Source organism: Arvicola amphibius, chromosome 1 (genome assembly GCF_903992535.2).
Source record: "Arvicola amphibius chromosome 1, mArvAmp1.2, whole genome shotgun sequence".
Taxonomy (NCBI): Eukaryota; Metazoa; Chordata; class Mammalia; order Rodentia; family Cricetidae; genus Arvicola; species Arvicola amphibius.
The window spans coordinates 27,736,718-27,763,455 of NC_052047.1; the positions used below are offsets into that span (position 1 = coordinate 27,736,718).

Below are 26,738 nucleotides of genomic sequence, written 5' to 3' on the forward strand. Positions count from 1 at the left end.
GGAAAGATCTTTGTCTCCGTTGGTTCCAGTGCTCTGGTTGGTGTTGGCTGGTACATCACAGGAGGATCCTGCCACAGAACAGCCTCCTTGCTACAAGTGAGGGTACTGAACTCTGTCATTTGAGGCCAAGAGCATCGACCTTGTCTCATGAGGAGGTCACCTTACCTCAAACCCGACACCAAACACATAAGCTGCTTTCTTCAGATCTCTGATATAACCTTACACACCACCACTGAAGCTAACTTTTAGTCCATCTGTTTTAGGAGAAAACATATTGTGTGAATTAGCTTGGACCACATGAAATTGCTGTTATTTACTGTTATTTTGCCAACAAATAGTCACTCCCCATGAATCAACCTAATGTTAATCATAGCTATGCGGAAAACTCTCCAAATGTTTTCTACATTTCTCAAGTTAAATAGAGACCCTCGGGTTCTAAGGGAAGAAAACAGCACACACTAACATTACTAATAAAAGTCTACCCATATACAAATCCTAGTGTGATGAAGAGTCCTACATGGTGCAAATGGTGCACAAAACTTTCTGCCTGGGTGAATGTACTTTAAAAAAAAACAGAAAAACTTTTTATTTGATTTATATATTTACATTTTTATTAGAATTCTTCAGAACTGTCAACAATTGGACAACATATCAGAAAAAACACACACATGAACCATAACATATTCAAACTTGCACAGCTTATATATTTACACATAAAGTTACTGTATATATAAAAAATATTTTCAGGGACTCATGGGGCTTGGGAATATTCAAAAGACATTATTGCTACATTTCAATATTTACAAAAAAAGCCACAAAATAATTCCAAACATCAAGCAACCGAAAGAAACATCTGACATTCGATGTAAAAAAAAAATTATAAAAATATAAACTTTCAAGAATATCCAAGACAAATTCTCCATGGTGAGCCCCTGAAGTACCTAGACAACCATATTTATTTTAACAGCTACTTTCCTTATATTATAACCGAAGTCGATAGGAATGCAAAGGAATGTTTCGGACACAGTATGGCAGACAGTGACCACCTCGTCCGCGACAACACAACCGCCATACCAGTTGACTTTGGAAAGGTGCGAGAGTGTAGAACCCCAGCGCAGGCGGTCACTTCCAGCTCGATGGCCACATGTCTCTAAATGTAGTCCAAGGGGTCAAGAGTTGGGGGGAACCGTGAAGGCAACATACCTGAACCCTGCAAGACAACACGGAAAGCTTGCCAGGGACACACTTATCACTTTTACTGGACGGTGATGATGGGGGGGGGGGGCGCAACTACATGGTAACATCCAGGCTTCCAGTTTACGCTTTCCTGGAATGATCGCATTACAGAAGGGCTAAGGAATGGGTACAGTATGGTGAGTATAGATAAGAGTGTCATAAGCGCAGGTGGATTTCAAATAAATAGATCCGTAAGCACTCCACTCTGCTAAGCCTCTGGTGGCTTTGGGTAATCTCTTCTGGCTGGTGGGTGATACGCAGGGAAACAGGAGAGACAGGAGAGGTGGAAAAAAAAAAAAAGCTGTTACTTCTTGGGTACTGGAGGACCTCCAGGATTCAGGGCAACAAGGTCCCCAAGATATCTCACCCACACGCCATCTACACACACACACACACACACACACACACACACACACACACACTTATATAGATACTGGCCCGATGTCCAGGATGTGCCTATAAAAAAGGCAGAATCTAACTTTCGCTTCCTGCTATGTGAGAATCCAAACCAGGACCGCACTGTTTTCTCACTCCTGTGGAATCTCGGGGTAAATGGTAATCTTTTCAGAAGGGCGTCAGTTCCCTTGGCTGCGATGCCCCTCTGAAGCTGGGAGGCTTGTTCTCGGCAATCTACAGAGCAAGTACGTTGGCTAAGAGGTTTTATAAAAATTGTGCTTAGCAGTTAACATTTTTCCTTTCAAAAAAAAAAAGGCATTAACTGTTTCCTTCAAATCTGTATGGCTCTTAATCTATTCTTACACACAGCAGACCTAATGCCAGGGTTGTACACAGAAACTAAAACTCGTGGGGTTCCCCCTCCAATGTATGGACACAGACAACGTATAGATGAGTATATACAAATGCTGGCTAGGGAGGCCTTGTCTCCATTCTACTCCCTAACAGCGAACTCTATTTAAAAACCAGGTCAGTTGTACAAAAGCCTGTGCAGCAGCCCACAGCAAAGAATCTTTGTTCGTGCTTCCGGGGCACTTTCTTTCACAGCCTGGGTCTCCTTCTCAGCATGAACTACTAGATTTCTTAAGCCCAGATGTTTTCGCGTGTCCTCTGTTCTGATAATGGTCTACTTTCCACACAAAAGGCTTGGGTTTCACTTTCTAGTCTTCCTCCGTCTTCCCCATCATCTTGGAGGGCTCGCTAGGCCAAATGGGACTACTTCTATTCTTCAAATGAACTACTGGCCACACTTTTCAGACAGACTCAGAGGAGCATTGCAAAGAACTCTGGGCACCTAGTTTCACCCCACCCCCCCTCCTCTAAAGCAGGAGTTCTGTTTACAGTAGGAGCTACTTTGCTATTAGGAAAATATATACATACAGTTCGGACCTTTGCAGTAGGACGGTGGCTGATGGCAACACAGAAAGGTCATCAGCCACTAAAGTGTGCTCATAAAGACAGGATCACAGTGGGGTGGGGATGGGGGACCAGCTACCCTGAAGTAGGATACAAGTCAAAGGCAAATAAAACAACCATCATGGGAGCCAAAAGGATGGGGATGGGGATGGAGACAGCAGGGAAGCCTGGTGGACATGATTTCTGCTCAGGCGTCTTCATGCACAAGCAAAGGCTGGGTGGAAGACGCGCTACTGCCGACAGAATTCACCCTCACAGAATGGTCCACCACCACGGGGTTCTCTGGGTTGGGATTGCAGTTTGCTAAATTGGAGTAAATCTGTAGAAAAAGAGGCCACAGTCAAACACAGCACCGCCACTAAAAACCCAATAGGCCGGGGCACTCATGGCTGCAGAATGCAGAAGACAAGCTTTTGGCAGGAAGCAGTGGCCTAAACCCAGATCAGGTTAACACCCCAGTCATCCCCCCCCCAAACAAGGAAATAATTTTACACTAGGTGCTAAGTGTACAATGTGTGGAGCACTTCTCTCCTTGTGGGATTCATCTGAAAGCAAGCACTGGCCAGCCCGTGAAGAAAGCTTCTGGACCCCTAGAGCCGACTGCAACCCAACTCCTGGGGTAATTTGCAGGACTCTACCAGAAGTCACTCGTCAGGAATCAAAGGACTTGGGTGGAGATGGATGTTTCTTTTGAAATCAGCTTTGATGCCCCACAGAGCAAGCATTAACCCAAAAGGATCAGTGGAGTGCTATTAGAAAAGATTGTTCCCTGGCAATGGCTCAGGGGAGAGGGGAAGCAGCTAAAATATAAGTCGAGCCCCAGTAAAGACGGCTAACAATGGGTTTATTTCATTCCACACTCCTTGAATCATTAGGAGCGCTGTCCTAACTTCAAACAACCCTTCTATATGGCTGTGGCATCACATGCATTGCGACTAGCTGTTTCTCAATGTCTAAAGCTCACTTTACTGTGGTAACAGGCTGTCTTCTTCCATGCTTCCATTCTAGTTCATCCCAGCCCACCCAGGAGAAATGGCCCCACCATGTGAGAAGGAGACCAGACAGTCTCATGATCGACATTCCAGGACAGGGAGGAAGCATGGCCTGGCCTTATAACATCTAATTCCACAGGTCTGAACACAAGGCTCCCCTCCCCCAGCTCACATCTCCCTGGATTAGAAGGGAAGTGGAAGTCGGGGAGGGTGTGAGCAGAAAGAACGGGCCTCCATTGTTTTATCCCCACCCACCGAAGAAGGCCTGTTTATAATCCAAGCCAGGGAGATGGGGGAGATTGGGCCTTGTCCTGGAAGCCCGGGAAAGATGACCCTGGAACAGGGAGGAAGAGGGCTCTGGGCCCAGCGGTTACTCACATGCTTGGTACTCTCTGAGATCTGCTTCTCGATCAGCTGCACAACCTGCTTGAACGTTGGCCTTTTTAGGGGATCAGCATCCCAGCAAGTCTTCATTACGTCGTATCTGCAAAATTGGGGGGGGGGGCCGATGTCTATCACTCCCCTGCACCCTTAACCCGCTGTCTGCTGCCCACCGCAGGACAACCTCAGTAACAAATCTGGGCTATGCACCAGGGCGTGTGAAGTGACAGATATACAGAATAAAACCCTGTATGCGTGAGAGATACTGTCAAAAGTTTCTGTATGTCGGTGACAAGAGATTATGAAAAGAACCACAGCCGTGACATTTGAGCAGGGGCAGCCACCAAAGGAACCCAGTGACATTTCAAACTGTGCTAGCAAAAGCCGTCAACATCTGGGGTTTCTGCCTTTGAAAAGGAAAGCATCTGAAGGAAAAGCCTGAGGGGTCCTCACATTTCTGCAGGCGCATGCTCTGGACTCAGCATCCGGAAGCCTTCCTTGATCATCTTGTAAAACTTCGAATCGACTGGCATCCCTGGGTAGGGGCTGCTTCCTGGAGCACAGAGAGGGGGCAAACCAGTGTTACTCACGAGTAAGGGGGATGTAAAGGGAACCTCTTGAAACTGTTGGGCGACGAGGTAGTCTCTGGCAAGGAGCACTTTACCTAACGAGAACAGCTCCCACAGGAAAATGCCATACGACCAGACGTCACTTTCAAACGTGTACACACAGTTGAAGATGCTCTCCGGGGCCATCCACTTCACGGGCAGTCGGGCCTAGAAGGAAACGTGGGAGATTCCAGTCAGTTAATGAGGAGGCCCAAGTGATACAATGGAAAGCTGTCCTGGCGCTGATCTGGCTGGAACGTAGCAATGAGTACCACCTAACAAGACCTTGAACCTTCATGACCCCCAGCCACTTCCTACTTTCAACTCGTGGTTCTAATAGCTCCCTTTCAAAAATGGGGGCACTGAGTCAGTATGGTAAACAAAGAACATACACACTCATGTTCACGGGCCCTAACCTCCCTTCCAATAATGGCTGCGGACAATGAAGGGCCTTAGTGCTTCGTTCTTCTCTGCCAACAAAATATATGGCCTCTCCCAACTAGAACTACATTTCCCAGCCTCCTCTGCAGCTAGCTATAGCCAGACCACTTAGTTTTAGCTGCTAAGATTCAAGTTTTATGCAGTGGCATGAGAAAACAAAACAAACAAATAAAAAAGATCCTTAAAATACTATACGTTATGCACCTGAATCCTCTTCCCTGTGCCACCCCTTCATGTATCTGCCTCATAGACAAGATTGCTAACTGTATCTCTGGTCATCTTTGACCAGGATGAGGAGGGCTATGCACAGAAAGGACAAAACCCAGAAAGGCAGGAGGATTTGGTGCTGAGCTTTCTGCTGTGGAACGTCTCTGCCAACCTTGGCCTCGACTGATTCCTTTCATTTACTCTTGAACTTCTGACACCTGCAATCTGTTGTACTACCCCTCACATGCCCACTGGATACAGATAAGCCAGCCTCAGAATCATCTTGCAAAACAAAAATAACATTTCAAGCAGCAGGAGTTGTTTCGTAGGATGATAAATGAGATAATGCAGGTAAAATGCCCGGCAGGGTCGAGCTCACTCCCATCCACCTGGACTAGCACAGGCTGATGAGGGCGGTGGCCGCTCTGAGGTGGGGAAGCAGCAGAATTGGTGCTTACGCCGACAGACATTCAGGATCCTTTTACTTGGTAAACTGAACTCACTGTGACTATGCCTCTTAGAGTCAGTCTATCAGGATTTCTGGATACTAATCTGCCAAGTGAAGCTAAATCAATCCTCTAAATCTGTTGAGGACTGCACACTGGGGAGAGAGCCTCCTCTTGGGTTAGGTTATTTTAGTGTGGGGGTGGGGCAGGGAATGATACACACACAAACTATAAAACCATCTACTATGTATCCCCAGATTTTATACCAGGGATCGGTTACTGTCTTGAATTCAAGAGGGCTGGGTATCTAAAAACATTGACTTCTTCTAGGTGACCCTAAGTAGTCCATTCGTTTGAAATGGTGTTCTGACAAGGGGCCCATAGGCTACCCTGGACTCAGAGCCCAGGGTGGAAAAATCTTGGGAATTAAGAATTCACAAGAACTGAGAGAATTTTCAGAGAACAAAGGGACTTTACAGTGACTACACTTGAACGTCTATGCAGTACCGTGCCATGTACATCACCTTGCTTTAAACTCTCAAATGGCCACTTAGTTCAGCTGACCTGGCCTGTTAACTGCAGAATTAGCGAGGGAGATGCTGGGGCACAAGCTCTATCCTGATGGCTTCAATTTCCAAACCACAGGGGAGAAGAAGAATGGGCCTGGCTGTGTTCTGAGAACTCTGCCAAGCATTATTAACTCCTATGCGCACAGAGTAACTCTCTCTCGTCAGTTACACACCCGCTGAATGGGACCAGAGCCCAACTCAGCCAGGCTGGACCTAGACAACTCACTTCCTCTGTCTTGTTCCATCAATATATATTATATTGATATATGTTATATATCAATATAAATTATGCTGTGTATAATGATATACATATATGTGAATATATAAAATATATTTAGCGGCTGGAATAGTAAAGCATTTTCCATTTTCCTTTATGTATTAAACCAGGATGGGAAGAAGTTGGTTTCATCAAATCTCCTGGGGGATAAAAAAAAAATCTAACCTTGACGGAGCCTTTTCAGAACCGTCTGACTGAGCCAGGATATAAAGCCAGCAATACCTTTACAAAGCCAAGCTGTGCACAGCCTTCCAACAGAGGAGCCACGGCGATGAAAGAGAAGGCATTGCATGCATCATCATGACAGACACAAAAATTGACCTCCAGGAATAAATATGGACTGTTCAAATGGGCCTGGGAAAAACGGGTACCTAAGAATATATATCTAAGAGGTTATGGCCTTCCATACCCGTGGCCCCTACTGACTATGCTACCTCAGATATAAATCACTGAAATATACTGCACCTTAGTTTCTCCCGCTATAAAAATGGGAAGACGATGTTTTCTAAGGCACAGGTTTGTCTTGAGGTTACAGAAAAGGCTGATGGTGAAATACAGCACTTGGAAAAATTCGCTATGTTCCACAAACCAACCGTTATTTATGAGTCTACCTAATAGCCATATTGACTACGAGACCCAGCATTCCATATAGCTAACTCTAACACCATCTTAGACTGTAGTCATTTCACATAGTACTTCAACCTCAAAAAAAAAAAAATGCCTACTGTGACCTTCAGGTCTACATTTGTTACAGTTGAGGAAAATCAAATTCATTGCTATTCTCAGGCAATAATGAAAATTAAGGCTATTTCTCTTTCCTTCATATGCCCTCTAATTATACAATTATAACTAAGAATTCTATTATCAAATGTTAGTAGTAGGAGCGTTCAGCATTCCGTGCAAATTTTGCTAAAATACTTGGCATTACAAGGTAGGGGTTGGATTAAGACAATAATAGAAACCAGGATTCCAAAATGCTCTGTGTAGATCAGTACACAGAGAGGCACTCACGTTTCCTTTAACCACATAATTCGAATCATTCCTGATGTCTCTGGCAAGACCAAAATCACAAATCTTTGTGATCCGACCATGAGTGAGGAGGATGTTCCTGGCCGCCAAGTCTCTGTGAATACACTGTTGGGGCAGAAGAGAAAGCGACAGCCATTCATCTCAGCGCTCAAAGAGAAGACTATTTTTAATACTACAATGCTGTTTACATTTTTTTTTTAAAAAAAAAAAAAACTTTGTTTTAAAGTACTTAGTAGCCCAAAAATAAAAACTATGCCGCAAATGATATTCACATTTTGTGTTTCACACGACCAGGGCTCTAATTGCTATAATTGCTTTCCAACTCAGTCCTAAATAAACGTCTTTCTCCCCCTCGACGGCTTTCATTCATAGGAAAATGTATTATAAATAGTCACATTGCTTTTCTAAACCGAAAGTTTATTTTGTATGCATCTCTGAATGTCTTCTCCTCAAAAAGCATCTCACAGCTTCAACTTGATCTCTCCTAAGGACACAAGGAAGGAAGCTTCATTTTAGCCCGTCTCTTAGTGTAGAAGCTGCCTGGAAATATCACTAGAGTAGCCGCTGTGACCTTACTCTGGGATGATTCCTTTCTCCTGAGGGACACTTCTGTCCCTTCCAGAATCCATCCTTTCCCCCCACCACACACTCCTGGCCATCCTTTTCTTAATTGTTCATTTCTTTCTCTGATCTCTTACTGCCTGACACTCCGCACATACAATCTGCGGGGCTAACCCTGCAGGAGCCCAGCTACGTGCCATAGTAACAACGAGGCACGCTCCTGACTCCCGCCTTTGATGATAAAACCACTATCCTTCTATTTTCTACATGCGTATCCCACATCTTAAAGCCAAAGTTTTAAATGAATTCACCGCATAGGAAAGAATACTTGTGGAAGCTCATTTAGACAGGTCTGCACTTTCGAGCTCAGAAATTAAAGCAGGAATTCCAAAGAGACGGCAGTTGGAATGTGAAGAAATGAAATTTCCTCTGCTTTTGGTTACCACACTTCAAAATGACACTCTGCATTCTAACTAGAACTATGATGAAATGCCCAAGTTTAAAAAAAAAAAAGACTCTGCGCCTCTTGCAAGACTCACTGCCACTCACATTCTTGGAGGCGAGGAACGCCATGCCCTTGGCCACCTGGTAGGAGAAACTCAGCAAATCTTCCAGATCCAGAGCCAGCTCATCATCTTCCATGATGGCGGGAGTCACGTCCCTTTCTATGTAGGAGTCTATTAGGAAGACAGGGGTTTCTTAGCAATAAAAACCTTAGAGGTAAGGAGACGACAGAAGCAGTCACACACAGTGCCAGAGGCTAGCAATGAATGAACAGAGTGAACTCTTGGGCCACTCACCTCCTCAGGGAGGAGAAGAGGTGGCCACTGACTCACAAAGCCAATAGAGCTAGCCAATAACCCCCGAGAGGGTTTCAGAATCCTTAGGGCAATGGTGGGTCCACTTTCAAAATCTCACGTCTACAACGGTAAGATATTAGATACAAAAACCTGCTCTCGTCTGACACATCTACTTGTAAGCCCTAACAACCACTGGCCACTTGCTTGGCCACAGCAGGTTCCTCCTGGGAACGACACAGCCATTCCCGTTAGTGGGAAAGAGGCAAAATCTTCGTCCCACATTTCTACAAACTTAGCACCTGACCCCCAGCCCATCTCCCTGAGACAAGATGAAAAATAAAGAACACGGTTCGATCATAGTCCCAGTAACCAAAAAAACCACAGTGCCGGGTTGCTTTTCCGCTTGGCAAGGACGTACCTATTCTTGCGGATCTCCGTTTGTCTGTCTTGGTTGGTACAACATAGGAAACTCCAGGTTTCATGTCCATGTACTCATTGGTACTGTCGTTGCTGGAGAGAGGAAACACCAAAGTCAGAAGGAAACAGAACTGGAAAGGGGACACAGCCCTGACAAGGACAGGTCAGGCTCTCAGCTGCTAGGCCATGCAGCAGCCTGATTTTATGTCAAGATAGGTAATGCCACCATTGAATGAAGAGTTTTGAAACAGTTCTGTGAGAGATGAGTGTTTACCATTTACTACTCAGGTCCAATTCCCAGGAATGTCTTTTTTTGTAGGGATCAGGTTAGAGGAGTGCCATCCCCCGTTACAGTGATTTAATGGAGAAAAAGAGCCAAACCTGTTACCTCACACTACTTCGGTCTCTAAATGAGCCCCTACTCAGACAAGCCGGAAGCTAACAAGGCACTTCCAAGACATGTGCGCGGGGAGATGGTTAAGCACACAGAGACTGAGGGAAGAAGGGTTTGAAAAACCAAGTTTGGTTCAGATAAACACCAATAATTTGGATGATTTTCTAGACCATCTGGACCTCTTGAATCTGCAACATTTGGCTGGAGACTCTTCAAGATTTCTAGTACTTCCTGCCTCTGATTAGCATAGAAACACCATGACAACAACCTCCTTCAGAGCATGCTGGTGGCTCCAAATCCATATGGGATCCCAAAGCGCAAAGAACATCACACAGGACAGAACAATTCAGGCCATTATTTCAGAAAGTGGAAAACACACACACAGGGCCCAGGCTCCAGACTCAAGGCAAAGTGGTTCCTGCCTCTTTACGAAGAGTCTGTGTTCAAGAAAAACTAACAAAAGGTGGGTTTTGTGACATTTCATTACCCCACTAAACGACTCAAGCTTTCAGGACTAAAATGAAAATACAAAGCTTCCCTTGGTACTTTAAGCGTTAGTAGTGGGGAAAGCTTTACAAGGTGATTGTCCCTTTTTTTAAGGAGAGAGTTTACTGAGCATTCCTTAAAAGTCTAGAATTAAGACTTCAGAAGACAAAATCCTGCCATCTAAAACAGAGTCCAATTCCTACGGAATTTCATTAGTTTCTCGTGCCAAGATTTGAACCCAGGGCACAGAGTAAAGACAAGAAGAGGTAAGTAAGATCCACCACACAACTGCCGCGGTGTAAAGTACAGGGTCTAGGGCATGTAGGCGTTCCATTGAGTTTAGCGGATCTCAGAAGGCTTCTTCCATAGCGGAACTCAACCACATTTGAGAAGAGGAAACAAGAGCCATGGCAGAGATTTCTTTCTTTTCTTTTCTTTTTTTTTTTTTTGTTATAAACTGTTTGGCCCATTAGCTCGGGCTTCTTATTAACTAATTCTTATAACTTACATTAGCCCATAATTCTTATTTCTATGCTACACAGCAAACTAACTTTGCTCCAAGGACCTTGAAGCTGCATATACTCCATCCTTTGTATCCTCATCCTTCAGGCCAATCTCAGAGAGGCCCAGAGGTCAAACAATGTTCTCTTTAATAGCGATGACTTTGTAACAATGACGTGAGGGGCGTGGCAGGGACACAAAAACACTGTCATGACAAGAAGTCTACATATGGAAATATGCTCACTGCTCCTGGGCAGTCTGCTCAGTCCCCAGACTTACCCTGACAGCATGACAGGCTTTCCCTCTTCCCTATAAACAATCCCACTATGAAGATGCCTGCAGACCCAAGCTCAGGAACACAAATGGAAGCAGAAAATGGAGCCACAGTAAAAAGAAACAGGTAGAAAACACATTCGGTTCCATAAAACCAAGGCTCAGGGAAGAACAAAAACATGCATTAAGAGAAATCAGTAACAATCTCAATTTGAATCTTCAAGGGTACTATCTGAACTTCTGAAATAGCGAATCACATTTAAATAATTTAATAATTCTGATTTCACACCTCAGAGTACCTCAGTTCATTTTTTTTTTTTCAAAAAAGAATCAGCCTTGATTGCAAACCCTTATGACCCCTTGAACTGTCAACGCTGACTATTTATGCAAATCAGCCTTACCAGGAAGTCTCCTTTGAATGCAGAAGGTTCTTATAAAGTGCCGCTTCTGCCTGATCTTCTTGCTTTGAGAAAATAAATGAATCACGTTTTCGTCTCAAAAAATTCAAAAGATCACCATAGCAACAATATTCTGTAATGACCAGGGTGGGCCCTATGAGGATATAATAAAATGTTAGGAAGATGCAAGATACACTCTAGATAATCCTGCCTCCTGTAGAATTACCCAAGGGTGACCGTGGCTATTAGCATTCAGCTTCAGTGCTAAGCCTTCTTAGTCCCAACATAATTCTATCTATTAACATCACTTATCAAAAAAAGCAGCATTGTGCTGAGTGAAATAAAACAAGCAATCCCCTTTCTACCTGGATGTCTAAGTGACATGAACGTTAGGGGCCAGGCGTGACTGCTGGCTTTGCAGCCACAAGGGACCGCTTTCAAAGGCTCTACTGTGATCAAGCTTCCTCTGCGGGGACCCTTTGATTCACTTCCGTGTACGACAGGTTTCTGTGTCCTTGCTGTAATGTTATTATGAAAACGAAGGACCCGAGCGGTAGCCTGGTAGGGAAGTAACCACATGGAACAGGCAGCTAAGCCCAGACTGGAAAGTGGGCGAAGAACCTGAAGCCACCCGTTTCGCCGAGCATCACTGGCTGAAAAGAGTCGGTGCGTCGAATGTTTAAAAGCGCAGCTCCGAAGTTAACAGGCCACTAATTACTGCGGGTGGGAACTGCCTCGTGAACAATTCACAGGGTAATGACGCACCAGTTTACGGGGGCTGCCTTGAGAGACTGTTCAAACCTGCCTACTGTCCCATGGCTGTGGACAGACAGCAACAGCTCACTCTACACACCTTGTTCCTTCAGAACAAAAGCCCTTCTGCTAATGTCAAGACATCCTCGATGGAAACATTGACTAAGGGGTTAGAGTTAGAATCGGAAGCTTTTTCTTCTTCTTCTTCTTTTTTTATTTTTTTATCAGAAGTGAAAAGCTTGCTCTATTTGGTGTGCATTTGAGAAGTGGGAGGCTCAGGGCTACTTTCAGATATAGCAAGCAAGTGAACATTAACTCCTGAGTGACTAATTACGACCCAGCAATATAAAAAGCTTTAAGACCAGAAAAGCTTTCTGGGTGAGTCGAGCCAGCAAAGAGCCCATGCTGATATGAGCATAAGTGAGAGTGAGTTATATATATCCTGGATATTCCTTCACCTCCACCCCCTACTTGGGATGATACAACCAAAAAGCTATATCCCTGTACCTGTTTAAGGGGGGGGGGGGGCAATTATAATTCAATACATGCATGCAAAGTATAATGGGCAAAAGAGGGTGTGTGTAGCTCCACACAAAGAAAAATCCTGTGTGTTCTCCCACACTTGTGGGAGTTAAAATGTTGATCTGCAGAGAGCTGGATCGAGACAAGTCCATAAGACTGTCGAGGGGAGAGGAATGAGAGGCAGCAAAGCAGTTATGGGGTATCTCTCCAGTGCTTTATACCCCCCAGCATGACAGCTATAGCCAACATCTCAAAATAACAAGAGGACAGGAACCTGAAGGCTCCCAACACACAGAAATGATTTAAAAACAAAAACAACAAAAAAAATTCATTCTTAGGAGTGCAAAGGGAAACAAAACCTATCAAAACAGTTCAAAACGCTTGGGTTAAAGACAAAAAAAAAAAATCTCCCAAACAACTTATAATTAAGCACTATCCAAATCCTATTTTGCAGGTGCTGTGGTAACAGGACTCACCTCCCACGGTGCACGCTCCAAGGAGATTCACGATATTCATGTGATTGCCCAGGTAGCTCAGGACCTTCAGTTCTGACATCAGGGCCTCCCGTTCGGTTAAATGGGCACTTGCTAAAATGAAAAAAACACTGTATTTTAGCAAAACAAAGAAAAGAAAAACAAACCATGAGGCAAACTGGTGGTGGTGGATACAGGCAGCGAACGCCCGGGCCCTGCACTCACTTACGTTTAAGCATCTTCACCGCGACCGTCATGGCAGCATCCGATTTAATTAAGCCATATGCAGTGGCTTCAACAACCTTCCCGAAGGCACCGGCACCCAGCGTCTTCCCTTTAGAGAGGAAGACAAGGTCAGCGGGAAGACCCGGCGGACACTTAGGAGGTTCCAAAAGCAACAAGGCAACCGAGGGTGCGTATGTCTGGAGACACTTCGCTGTACTGTTTCCTTGTGCCAACCCATCCAACTTCTGTACGGTTTGACAGAAAGCACTTCTTGTTTCAGGTGAAACAAGGCAAAGGAAGCTATGCAGGTTCCTTAAAATCACTGTTATGTGTACACAGAAAGTGCTGCGCGGAAAGCCCCTGCTTCATACTGACCAAAACTCAGCCTGTTTCTGGGAAACTCCCACTTGTGATCGTAAGGAAGTTGTGTCGGGTCTATGTAAACATAATTGTTTCCATTTATCTCCTCGACAACCTTCCATTGTACTTCATACATGGGTTTCTGGAAGAGAAAGGGAAAGCCGCGTCACCGGTGAACAATCAGCGCCTCGGTCCCTGTGGCATCCGGGGGAGGAGAGCACAGTCAATGGTCACCTGTAGGTATTTGTAGGCGAGAACCATCACGATGATGCCCATCATGCCAGCCGTGATGACAAAGCCAATCAGCAGCGGGGTGAACAGGGTGTGGGCCTGGATTTGCTCTGCAAGGGAAGAGAACTGTGATGGTGAGCTGCTGGCAGGACAACGGCCTGGCTTCCACCACCTGTCCCCAGCCGAACCACTGCTCTCATGGCGCATGCAGGGGACACATCGTATTCTTGGTACTCAGAGACGTAACTCCTCCCTCTCTTTCCTTCCTTCCTTTATGTTAGTACATTATTGTCACTATTATACGATCATTATGTGCTAGGGATGGAGCTCTGACACCGTGCCACACCCACTCGAACCTCACTGGATACATGGGCATCTTTAAAGATGTGAGTGGGGACCAGATTACAAAGAAAATGAACTTTCTGTGGCATACACATAATGTTACGTTGCTTTCACTGAAAAGCAACGTCTGCATGGGTTTTCTTTCTGGGTGGTTTGCATTTTCTTCTTTCTGTGCTCTTATGTTTTCCAAATGTTCTACACTGAACATAAATGCCTTTTACAGCGAAGAAAGGCATTTCTGAAGCACCCTTTCGTAGCTCTGCCTGGGAAAAGTAACAATACAGAGAGGAGTGTTATGATTCTGTCCCTCCTTATATCCAAAGGATGAGGGCATGCAGCTTTTTGGCATGGGTCCTACAGCCAATGCTAACTACCACAGGGACTGGGCACAAAACAAAACAAACAAACCCAGAGCCCAGTTTCCCTGTCTCAAATGTGCCCATTCATCAGTGCCTTCAAGGGTCATTGGGCCTGCTAGCCACTCAGGACACACAACTGCTGGACAAGAAGTGTAGGTCACAGAAGGCCACATACACAGCATGCACAGAGTTCCGTATGACTCTGACAGTGCAGATGGGCAAGCATGTACAAACACACACACCACGGAAGTGAGGGAAAACTCATTTGCGGACAAGATTATAAAAAGGACACTTAATATTTTGATATAGATATTTAACAAAATGTAACTCATCTTAAATATCTAAAATCTTAAATTAAATTTATTTATTTATTTATTATTTGTTTGTTTGTTGAGACAGGGTTTCTCTGTGTAACTCTGGCTGTCCTGGAACTGGCTCTGTAGACCAGGCTGGCCTTGAACTCACAGAGATCCACCTGCCTCTGCCTCCCCAGCGCTGGGCCTAAAGGCATGTGCCACCACAACCTGTGCATTTAAAAAATTTTAAAGTGTCCTAATTATACATCTGCATAATGCAGGAATGTCCCCCTACTCAACTTAACTGCACACATATAACTTGTCGAGAAGCTCATACAAGCACAAAGAGAACCGGTAAAGCAAAATGGCCAAGATTACACTGGTAAAAGCACAAACACCGGCGGCAGACTAACATAGAATGAAGAGTTTAACGACAGCGTGGTGTGAGGTGGGCATTACCAGAAATGCTATGGCCAATAATGAGATGGAGTTAAGATCATGGTATGGTACACAGACGCTAAATATCCCCTTAAATTGGATTAAAAGGAAATATACCTTTGTTGTTACCTTTAAATGCAAAGTTAAAGAAGGCGGAACTCTTGCCCACATTGTTGTAGGCCTTGCACTCCACCGTGCCGTTGTGCCGGAGGACGCTGGAGTCTATGGAACTCTGGACCACCAGCTTCCCAAATGGTGACACAGACACGTTCTGGATCTGTACATCCACGGGCGGGACGGGAACGGCACACCTACAGCAAGAGGACGGCAGTGTGGGCTTAGACCAGGAAGCTGAACAAAAGCACGCGACTCCTTCAGCTGGCACGCGTGCACGACTAGAAACCCAGACTCCGTAAAAACTCCCTTTCTCAACCATCGGTCCAGGATGGCCCGAGGAGACTGACCCCCGCCCCCCCCCCCGGAGGCCCTCTGGTACTGTCGGAGAGCAGAAAGAGAGAGCGATGGTTTAGAGATTGGACACGGACCTGTGTCCTAACACCAAGAGCCAGGTTCTGTCAGTTCTCCACTGTTAGGTTTCTGTGGCATACTGTCTCAAGGTGGGCCGAAAGAAAAGGGATTCAAACAGCCACCAGCACCAGATCCTGCCACATCACAGACTCTTAGAAAGAAATGAATTTGGAAAAGGGTGCATGATGATTGAAGATAAAAAGGGTAGAGGAAGAAACTGTAAGAAATCAACAAGAATGAAAACAAGAAAGGTTCAAAAAGTGCGGGAGGGAGGAGCCTGAGGTCCAGAGATGGAGCACATCCCACGTGTGTAATGACCACTCTGGCTGCAAGGATCTTCTCTTTGGGAGACAGTCCCCGAAGGCCTCTTTTCTGTTGCCTTCTAAACACCTGCACGCGCCAGTCGCTCATCTGGCCTGCTCCCTCTCTCCACCCACCAGAATTCAGATTCACCAAGGCAGAGCAGCCAAGCATGGTATGCGCTAGACCAGTGTTTGGCACACAGCTCGCTTCCATGTAAACATTTTGCTGAGCACAAGAAACCTACTCAGGCCACATCATGGAAGGCACAATGTTCAGAGCTTTTATGCACCCACAAACAAAACATTCTGCTAAAACCCACACCAAAACAATAATCCAACATGATCAATCCCGACGCATTGTCAGAAAATGTCTTCTTCCTTGAAAAATAAAATTTCTACCGCCATTCTGACTATTCATGAGGCCAAACTAAGCTTTTGAAGCTGGAGTATAACAAGGTATTTGATGTGTAAAAATGGCACATTGACCCCATTTTCATCTTCAGGTAATACGAGAGGACAATTTAAGGCTTAAGTGTGGACAGGGAGGGAAAGCCACACAATGGCAGATGTTCCTTGTTTCGGGGGGCTGGGCGCCTAATCAAGGAGAAACACTTTTTCAAAGCCATTGCTCACAAACGCCATATGTATGTTGTAATTGTGCGATCATTACTTTTTGGTTACTTGGCAATTAACTTCTGAGGTAATTTTTTTCATGATAACCGCAGCCACATTTCCCACACACATTACCTCCTGTGTATAGAATGGAAATCTAATTACTCTGTCCAGGGAAATTGCTTTATCTACCTGCAGGCTAGAAATTGCATGATAAACCCAAAAAAGATAACCACCAAAATAGAGAAGGCATTCAGTAATCATTTTTCAGCAAACAAAATTAATGTCGGCCGGGAAAAATATAGCCATTATCCCTTCTTAAAAAGCCACAGAGATATAGGAGAAAAAGAGTAATCAAGGAGCAGCTTTTTATTCCAAAAAATAAATAAAGAGTAAGCCTGAAAACGCATTTGAAATGCAAGTGAATTATAGCCCTTCCCTTCTGAATTTTAAGCAGTGCCAAAAATAATCCTCTCACCTTTGCTCTGTTCCCGTACAAAAATACCAATCTATTGTGGGCTCTGGGAATCCCTCTGCCACACACTGGAGCATGCCATTCGGGAGCCTGTCGGACGTGAGGATTTCCGGTTTAGCTGTACGGAGAGAAATAGCCATGCGTTAGTCTGCTCAAACAACCCCGGGTGGCTTTCTCCATCCTTTTGTATCCCATCCCTAGGTCCTTCCAGAGGCCGCTGAAGAACCTGACTTGCTGCTCTGGGAGACACCCACCCAGAGGTGGCATGAGGGTTCAGAGGGCACGTTGTCCAGGCCTGCACGGACCCTGCCTGTCCACCTGAAGGCACAGGGATCCTGAGGAACTCTCTATAGCACAGGCTGCCAAGACCAACCTGACTGGCGTCTTCTTCAGGTCGACAGTCAGCATCCTCAACTTAGACTCCTTGTCAACAGGAGTTCAAGCCACTCTACCTGCCCAGACACTCATGTTAAATTCTAGGCACTGGGATGGATGAAATTAGGAGTTGTTGTGGAAAAATAGAAGTTATGCTCTCCTTTAAAGAAGTGCAAGAGGTGGTGCTGATAAAAGAATGGGGTTGCTATACTGACAGTAAAGCTAAATCGCAAGAGTGAAGGGCAGTGTGAGCATTTAAACCTTTATTTCACATGAAACACAGACAGAAAATAGAAGAGGAAACCAGCCCCTGAGTTTTGTTCACACATGTATCTACAGCCCGAGTACAATCAGCAAAAACATAAATTGTACCAGCAGGAAGACTCTAATTTGACAGTCCTGTATAACTGCAATAATCAATTGATATTCAACAAATTCATTCTTGAAATTACTTCTCAAGTGAAAAGATGAACTTCTACAGCATGGTTCTGAGGGCGATGTTCTCAATGCTAGTCCTCTGAGGACGAATGCAGTAGACAGTCAATAGTATGCAGGTAGATAGATGGTCGCCAGCATCACTGGAGACAAGCCCAGGCTACACAAACCGGCAAGGCAGGGTGTAGTGGACAATCCCAACTGATTTAGCGTCTGAGTCCCTCTCCTAACCCCTTCTTCATTCACAGAAAGGGAACCATGGTGACCACCTTGCAGGGTGATGAGTAAGTAGGACAGAGCATGCAAAAACCTAAATACAAGGGCTGTTGAGATGTCCCAGCAGGTAGGTTTGATTCCTAGGACCCACATGGTGGAAGGAGAGAACCGACTCCCACTAACTGCCCTCTGATATCTGTGTACACATGGTGGTATTCGTACACTCTTACTTTCACAAGCATGCTGTGGCACATGGCACACACTGCCCACAAACACACACAAATAAGTAAATATAATAAACATTAAAAAAAAACAAGAACGGAACCAATGACTCACAGATGTATAATGATGCAATTATTATTATTATTATTATTATTATTATTACTGATTTGGTTGCTTTCTATTGGAATGCTATTCTCCCCAATTAAACAAGTTGACTACAGACTAGGTGGACAATATTTAACACCCTTCAATCTCCCTTTAATGCTCTGTAAATTGTTTCTTTAGGACAGCGTGACAGTGTTTTAACCTGAAGCGCGGGGATTTCAACATCAATTACACATGAACCAGTCACGAGATCAGAGACAGAAAGACAGATGGGTCAGGAGCTTAAGGACTTCATTTCCCCAAAGGACGCAACCATGATAAATGACATCTCTGAGAGCCACCGCTCAGCACCCCACCTCCTCGAAGGCAAGAAGGGTTGGCAGGGATCGGTGTCCACATGCATGACACACCCACCTGTCACTCAACCTGGTCCTGCTGATGGCAGGCCATTTGGCAAACACCACAACAAAAGAGCCACTCCTCTCCAAAGCCATCCTCAAGGTAGGAGCATCCTTGAGAATTTGGATCTAATGCCAGCTTTCGCAAATAGAGCAAGAAGACGAGCCATCATCTTGCGAAAGCATCCATCTGGCAAGTTTCATTTAATTATCACGGGCAACTGTGGGATCAGGCTGAAAAGTAGGACACAAAACAACAGTGGACTCTTAGGAGAATGCTATTTTGCTGGGGACTGCAGGAGCCATACGGTGGGTCTCTCCAGACTCAAGAGTCATCTCCCTTTTCTCAGGGGACCCCACACTTCTCTCAAGCCAAGTGAGTAGGTCTCTATCCCCATTCCTGGGGCCCTGAGGAGCACCCGATTTTGTTATTCAAGCTCATTCACGTTTTGCCTCCTCCATCAGACTCTCAATGGCCAGAGTCACATGGTAGACTAGCAGAGGAGGTCTGGTGGCAGCGGATAGTCAGTCAGAGCTGGTGGATGAATATGAGAGCACCCAAGGGAACAAATGATTGATGTCACAAGGAGACAACTGGGAGAAGAGTCTTACTGTGGCTTTCCTGACCAGGAGACCTAGTCCCCTTATTCTCAAGACAGGGAAGCAAAAGACAGGAAATCTATAGGTACACATAGACACATGGAGCTAAAAAAATTACTGACATTGACAATAAGCAGGGAAGTACACAAAGAGGGGGCAAAGATGGCAGGACTCAAACATCTCAGGTTCATTCGGGATCTACTCATTTTGTCACATATTCTCCCTTAGGTCCATCATGTCCTAAGACGGGCTTTTCTCGGGTTAGCGCAATGGAAGAAAGAATCCCTAAATGCTAAAAGGCTACGTTATGACGTTAATAGTGTTGACACTGGCTAGAAGGCATATGGATCATTTCTACTTTATTCTTCCTACCTTTTTTTTTAGTCATACAGTGAACATGACCGTATAAAAATTTCTCATTAAAAAACTGGAACAGCGCAAACACGAACCATCAATTATCCTTTGCTTTAGTGACAAGCGTTCTCTACAATCCAAGCCTTCTAGCGCAACACCTGGTAGCAGTTACGTAATGGCTGGCCGAGGCCAGCGACGCTGTGGTCTGGCTGGACTACTAGTTCCCACGTTGGTTAACTGAGTCGGTTTTGGTAGTGCTGTTTTGTTTTTTTTTAAAGCTCCTCTCCCAGGTGGGTCATTGCCTGAGGCTAGTTGAATGGCTTTTTGCCCTGTTGGGTCTCAGCAGGTCCTAAACCTTAGATGTGCATTAGACTCTCTGAGAGAAGCTAAATGAAGATTCCTGCTCCAACCCCCAGCTTCCTCCGTAAGCTAAAGACCTGAGTCAGCACTTTGTGTGGGTTTGTTGCCATTGTTGTTTTGTGTTGTTTTGTTTTGTTTTGTTTTTTTAAATAAAGCACCTTAAAGGACCCCCAACGGAGGCCAGGGCCAGAAGGAGCCAGAATCACTAACCCTTAAGGTGCCTGTGGGGACCTGTGAGTGAGTTCCTCCTACAATTTTGTTCCCTTACTGAATCTTAGTGCCAGCCCTGTCCTCAATACCGGTGGTGTGACACCTCGTTCTGAAAAGGCTAAGTCACACTGGTCCAGCGTGGGCTGTCCATGGCAGGTTGTATTAGGAGAATGTTTAATGCATAAAGAATGAGCTAGGTAGACCTGATTCCTAAAATGAAAATCTGAGCTTATCTGCATTTTATAAGTGGCTCAATGCACCATGTACGGCATTAAATATGCATTTTACTGCTAAAGATACATAACTCGTGCAATTCTCCAGGTTAAGTCAGAGCTGCCGCTTCTTAGACATTCTGAAATAAGTAGGCTACCAAATGACACGTTCCCTAATTCCTCCCAAGTTGGGGTTTTTGATAAGCCCAAGAAGTGTCTAAGTTACACGTTTCTTGTGCAGGTTTTTTAAACTAGCCTTTTCCATTTGAACAGCATCGTAGACTTAAGCCACCCGGCGCCCCCAACAACGGTGATCAGCCTGTAGGCAGTCATTTGTTAATGAAATGTGAGAATTTGTTGCTCTTGCAATTAAAATCCTAAACACCGGTTTACGCTGCAGATTGGTGATTTTGAAAAATATTCTTCTCACTACCATCAGGTCCATGTGGAAAGCAAGAGCAAAATTAATTTTAAGAATGTGGTACATATAACAAGATCTGGCAGCCAGCACTGGGAGGCTGCAGGCACACAGAAGGAAGCTGGGAGACTCGCCTTCCATTTGGTCTCCTGCAAGGAAGTGGCTCTGAGCAGAGACCTCTGGCCCTGTCCACCTCAACCAGCTCCTACGCGGAATAGTTTGTCCATACTCTATAATCAGCCAGAGAGGGGACAGACTCGGGTCTCCAAATAATAAAAGACCAAATGGGGAGTGGTCAGAAGGATGGACTTCTGTTTTGATAACTGGGTTTGCTGGGGCAGAATGGTGATGCTGTGGCCGTGTTTAACAATTTGTGGCCATCCTAGTTGGGTCTGGATAGAAGCTATAGTTCTGCCACAGTATTGTTATCATGAAAGGGAATGGAGACCAGCGCAGCAGAAGCAAAATGCCTGCAGCTGACCTTCTAAAAACAAGTTAAAGGGAATAGTGTAGACGAGTTACAGAGATCCTCAGAACAGATACTTTGGAAACATCTCTTCTCCCTTCTTAGGGGTATCTAGAAGTGTCAAATGGCTATTTTGGTTGTGTCTCATCTTGCCCAGGCTAACTTCAAATTTCCTAGGTAGCCAAGGATGACCTTGAACTTCTAATCTTCCAGTCTCCTGCTTCCAGTACAACACCACACTCATTTAGGTTGGGGATCAAACCCAGGGCACCTCCGTGCATGATAAGCAAGCTCAACAAACTGATCTACGTACACTACCAACCCCAAAATAGGCATTTTAAAACAGAAATTGATTCGACGGACAAACAAAAATAAAACCTTCAACTCTGGTCTCCTATACCCATATATTTTAAACACAGAACCCATTTTAACAAAACACCACCTTAATAAAGTGGTAACCTCAACTAGATGATGAGTTTTATTCTTTATTTTATTCAAAATTCTTCTGACCTTTTGAACTACTTAATTTTTTTTTTTTCTGGATCCTCTGGCTGCTCAAACCCAGTGGCCACATGGGAGCCCAGTTTTCTGAATCCCTGCTCTGAAAAGCCACCAGAAAGAGCCGGTAGAAGCTGGGGAGCTGGCTCAATGGTAAAGCTCTTGCTGGACAAGAGCCAGGAAATGACAGCTGAGGCTAGGAGCCCCAACAGCTACTGGGCCGCCCACCGGTAACCTCAGTACTTGGAGGCCAAGACAGGGCTTGCTGGCTACCTAGGCTAGCTGAACCAGCAAGCTCAAGGTTCAAGGGAGAGACCTTGCTTTAATAAATAAATGTTCAACCTCTGGCCTCTACACACTATCCACCCGCATGTGCAAACACATGGGAACATGCAAACGCACATGCATGGTACCACATACACAATTCAAACAAACAAACAAACAAACAACATAAACCCCTCCTAGTTTCAATATGGAATCCCCAAATAATGTCTCTACTTGGAAAAAGCCTTCTTCAGCCAGGCTCGATGAGCTCAATTCATGGCTCCTCAGTGCTGTGTGGTCCAGATGTGAGCAGGGGACCCACACACCCATCACGAAGCTATGCGGGCTGCCAAGACGCATAGGCACAGGTTGAAATGTCATTTTTCTACTCTGCAAAGTAGGTAATTCATTTTGCCACATAATTCAGAGGATATTGACATAATGCCCACAGCAAAATTATGTACCTATTCTTGGATTAATTTAAATTCCCACTGAATTAGAGGCGACCCTGCATACATTTATAAACGAACAAGGCTAATTTGATGTAAAAACACACCTGGCTCAAATGAAAAGGAAATTTCCACACAGCAGAAGGTCCACAGTATAAAAGACCACTCATGCAGCTGTCAGGAAGAGCCAGGGGGCATCGGCACCGAAGTTTACAGTCACACACTGAATCCATTTCTCGGCTTTTCCACCATTTAATTAGGAAGAAAGGGTTAGACCACAAGAGCCACATAGGCAATAAAGGGCCCAGGGGCTTAGGAAGGTGACTGCATTCTCTAAGAGGTTTGGCATTCACACACACGCCCATGAGTGTCACGATTATCTCACGAGATACGAAGGAAAGGAATGGTGGCAGCACTGGACCAGAGAAGGATATTTAGAAGTACATCTACCGCTGCCTTTCGTTCCGAAGAAAAGAGATGCAGAGAAAGATGTTTAGAAGTACATCTACTGCTGCCTTTCGTTCCGAAGAAAAGAGATGCAGGTTCGACGTTAATGGCTCGTTTCTGTGTGTTTCCCTTCTAGTTCAACATCGATAGCCCTTCTAGTACCCAAGAGATTCTCTTTCCCTGAAGAGATTTTATAATGTCACACAATGAGCCACTAAGACAGCTCGGTGAGTAAAGGTGCTGGTCTCCAGGCCTGACACCCTGAGTTCAAGCCCTAGGATGGCATGGATGGATGTGAGTGAGTGCCAGGGAATGATTTAAAAAAAAAAAAAGATTTTAAATAAACAATTAAATTATTAGAATTAATTTTTTTTACATAACTTTTTAAAACAACTGTTTAAAAGTCACATCAAAACATTACTCAGTCTGGGTTTAAGAGACAATAAAAACACATTCAAGTACTGCCAGATCTCAAATAAATGTATGAAGTCTATGAATAGATTAATGTGAAAAGACCGGCAACTATTTTTAGATGGATTAACTACCACTCTAAAGACAAGCTGAGAGCGATTCCTCAGTTTCGCATGGTCCTGGGAACTGACAGTGTGCGCAAGACAGAAGAACATGAAACACAATGACAGATGGCGACTTCATAACTTCCAGGCACTCGGGCAAGGTCACTCACTCAAGATTAAACAAGATGATTATAAACTCCTGACAGATTCCTTTTAAAACTCAGTCTCATCATGTTAGAGCCGTCGTACTGCAGAATGTCTCAAAACTGTATCAGACGTAGGCTCAAAGGAGTTATGAAAGATCCGTACAAGGAGATACCAAAGGGAGTCTGTGCAAGACTATCTCAGGGCTGGGAAAGACATTCTCAGTACATCTGTGCTCCGCATTGAAAAGCCAGGATATGAGCTAGCATAACCTCATTTGTGTTGAGATTTATTTACTTCATGTATATGACTATTTTGCCTACATGTATGTATGTGTACCACGTATGTGTACCAAGTGTGTGTCTGGACAGGGTCAGAAGAGGGCAACTGATCCACTGGAACTTGAGTCATGGACGGTTGTGAGCCACCATGTGAGTGCTGGGAACCAAATCTGTATGCTCTGCAAGGGCATCCAGCTGACAGCCGCATACAGACAGAAAGACAGAGGCAGAGAGACAGACACACCCACACCCACACCCACGCATGGTCTAGAAGAAGATAATAAATAAGGGATATTAACAACGAGAAACATTGAAAACTGTTTTGAAAACAAAAACTCTTAAATGGTTAAGTATAAAATTTGCTTTTCATTTTTACTTCTTGATACATTTTCTGGGTTTACCAAACCTAACTTTTGAGGTAAGAAAAAACTTGAATTTAAAAACATAGAAGCAGATACATTCAACTACATTGTGGAACAGGCTGCATATAAATCACATGGCAAGCCCATCTGCCAACAGCGAAGGTGGACCTGTCAAGCCAGCCATGGAGACCACTTCAGACCGCCTGCCAGCCATCTGGGTCACCCACCTGGCTGGAATCTCAGGGTCCTTTACCCGGGTGAAAACAGGAAGTCCCTACCCTCAGGGACGGCTCAGTTTGGATGCTTGGATTCTGCCCTTGAAAGTTCCTCAAGGAACAAGACAGCAAAGTTACAAGCGCCGACTACATCCCAGTCACCTTGGAAGGCCGCAGCTTCGGAGAAGCAAGTAAATGGTATGGATTTCCACGAAGGACCGCTCTGTTTACTGTTTCAGAATCCCAGCTACTGACTGCAGGAGCAACCCTCATAGCAGCAGTAAAAGACAAAAGCCTTTTAAAACAAAACCCCGCAGAGAAAAGCATGTTGGTTCATACACCCACTTGTCTGGAAAATCTTACACCCTTTTTAATAGAAAGCAGGGGTGCTGGAAATGCAACTCAGAGGCAAGAGGGCCTGCAGAAGCGTTAGGGTTCGATTTCAGTATCCAAAATCTATCAATGAATGAAGAGGAAGACAGAGATAGACTACATGGCTAAGGGGTGGGAGGCGATCTCTAGTTCTGGAAAGAGTTTTAGCTTTGCTCTCATTGCTCCATGAGGAGCCTTCTTCAAGGGCAGACTCACGCCAAGCTCCCAAATTGCACAGTCCCTTGAAGGCCATTCCTGTTTTCACATTGGTAAAGGACCCTGAGATTCCAGCCAGGTGGACAACCCAGATGGCTGGCAGGCGGTCTGAAGCCATCTCCATGGCTGGCTTGACAGGTCCACCTTCGCTTTTGGCAAATGGGCTTGCTTCTACCAAGCGAGGCTCTAGCCATCTGTAACCGGATCTACCTATTGATAACCCAAAACACATCAAAAGCAGTCTGGGCTTCGCAAATGCGGTCAAAAGGTAACTTTCTCATCAAGGAGCTTCATTTCGGGTGATTTATTACTTTGGCTGATTTGGGCATACTTCAGCATCTATAAATAATCACGTGAGCACCAAGCAGGATGTTAATTATTTGATGCAGTGATTTAGAAATAATCCATTATTGAGCACTTTCTTAAATTGCTTCTGCCACCCTGTTAGCACCCTTCCATGAATGGAGTGAAGTTGTGGTGGCGCAGAGAGTCAGTGTGGTGTGGTCCAGCCATCCCTATGGACTCCAGTCTAGCTTACCACCAGTCGCTCTGTAGACTGCCCTGAGGGAGGTAAACCCTTGCTGGCCCTTGCCTGTGGACCTCAGTTGCCCTTCTCCATGGCTGAAGTTTGTCACTGAAGGAAACTCCCTAAGACTGGAGAAAGAGCTATCCATGACCCTTTTAGACCACATTTTTGGCTATCAAGACGATGTTCAGAGGTCTGAACAATAACGAACGTTATAGCAAGCATCGTTTCCTCCAATAACTATATAAATAACTGCAAGACTCACAGGGATATTTGAGATTAAAAGTCAAAATAAATTTATAAAAAGACTTGTTTTGCTGATAGCCATTTGAAATCCACTAGAAAGTCTGTCCTTTATTCAAAAAGGACAGACTTGGAATGAGAGAAACAAATCCCAAAAGTCAAGTGAATGAGTTCAACTGAATGTCTGCATTTGGTCTTCCATTTCCTTGGCCAACACCTAAGTCTCTGACCTGTGTGGTAACCACATCCAGAGGCTCCGGAAAAGCAAACAATGCAGGCTACCCACACAGAATTGTTCCCAATATCAAGAGGATTCTGGGAAAGAGTAGTGTCTAATGGAGAAAGCACTTTGGAGTAAAGTTTGGGCTTTTTACAATGATATGCTTCCCCACAAGTTTCATTTGCAAGGGAAACACATCACCATTTTCCCCAAAGGGCATCAAACTTTTCATTTTGACTTTTACATACACCTTGGGTAGGCACTCCCAAGAGGACTTACAATAATGAAATTCAACAGGGAGAAAAAAGTGTG

The 26,738-nt window shown here is 44.8% G+C and overlaps 1 protein-coding gene across 2 annotated transcripts in view; it reads right to left on the reverse strand.

The window, feature by feature from the left end:
• Nucleotides 1-632: 632 nt before the first annotated feature.
• The window catches only part of Kit (KIT proto-oncogene, receptor tyrosine kinase), a 77,523-nt gene continuing 51,417 nt past the window's right edge, over nucleotides 633-26,738 (reverse strand). The window contains exons 8-21 of one of the 2 annotated variants that reach the window (XM_038309643.1): nucleotides 17,307-17,421; nucleotides 15,516-15,697; nucleotides 13,955-14,061; nucleotides 13,736-13,862; nucleotides 13,365-13,469; nucleotides 13,139-13,249; nucleotides 11,391-11,541; nucleotides 9,337-9,428; nucleotides 8,668-8,795; nucleotides 7,540-7,662; nucleotides 4,645-4,756; nucleotides 4,434-4,533; nucleotides 3,978-4,083; nucleotides 633-2,926 (exon numbers count right to left, since the gene is read on the reverse strand). In XM_038309643.1, the coding sequence (XP_038165571.1) occupies nucleotides 2,795-2,926; nucleotides 3,978-4,083; nucleotides 4,434-4,533; nucleotides 4,645-4,756; nucleotides 7,540-7,662; nucleotides 8,668-8,795; nucleotides 9,337-9,428; nucleotides 11,391-11,541; nucleotides 13,139-13,249; nucleotides 13,365-13,469; nucleotides 13,736-13,862; nucleotides 13,955-14,061; nucleotides 15,516-15,697; nucleotides 17,307-17,421 (1,691 nt within the window). In that variant the 3' untranslated portion in view covers nucleotides 633-2,794. Of the gene's footprint in view, nucleotides 2,927-3,977; nucleotides 4,084-4,433; nucleotides 4,534-4,644; nucleotides 4,757-7,539; nucleotides 7,663-8,667; nucleotides 8,796-9,336; nucleotides 9,429-11,390; nucleotides 11,542-13,138; nucleotides 13,250-13,364; nucleotides 13,470-13,735; nucleotides 13,863-13,954; nucleotides 14,062-15,503; nucleotides 15,698-17,306; nucleotides 17,422-26,738 lie in introns of both variants that reach the window. The other variant, XM_038309637.1, reaches the window with a different exon arrangement.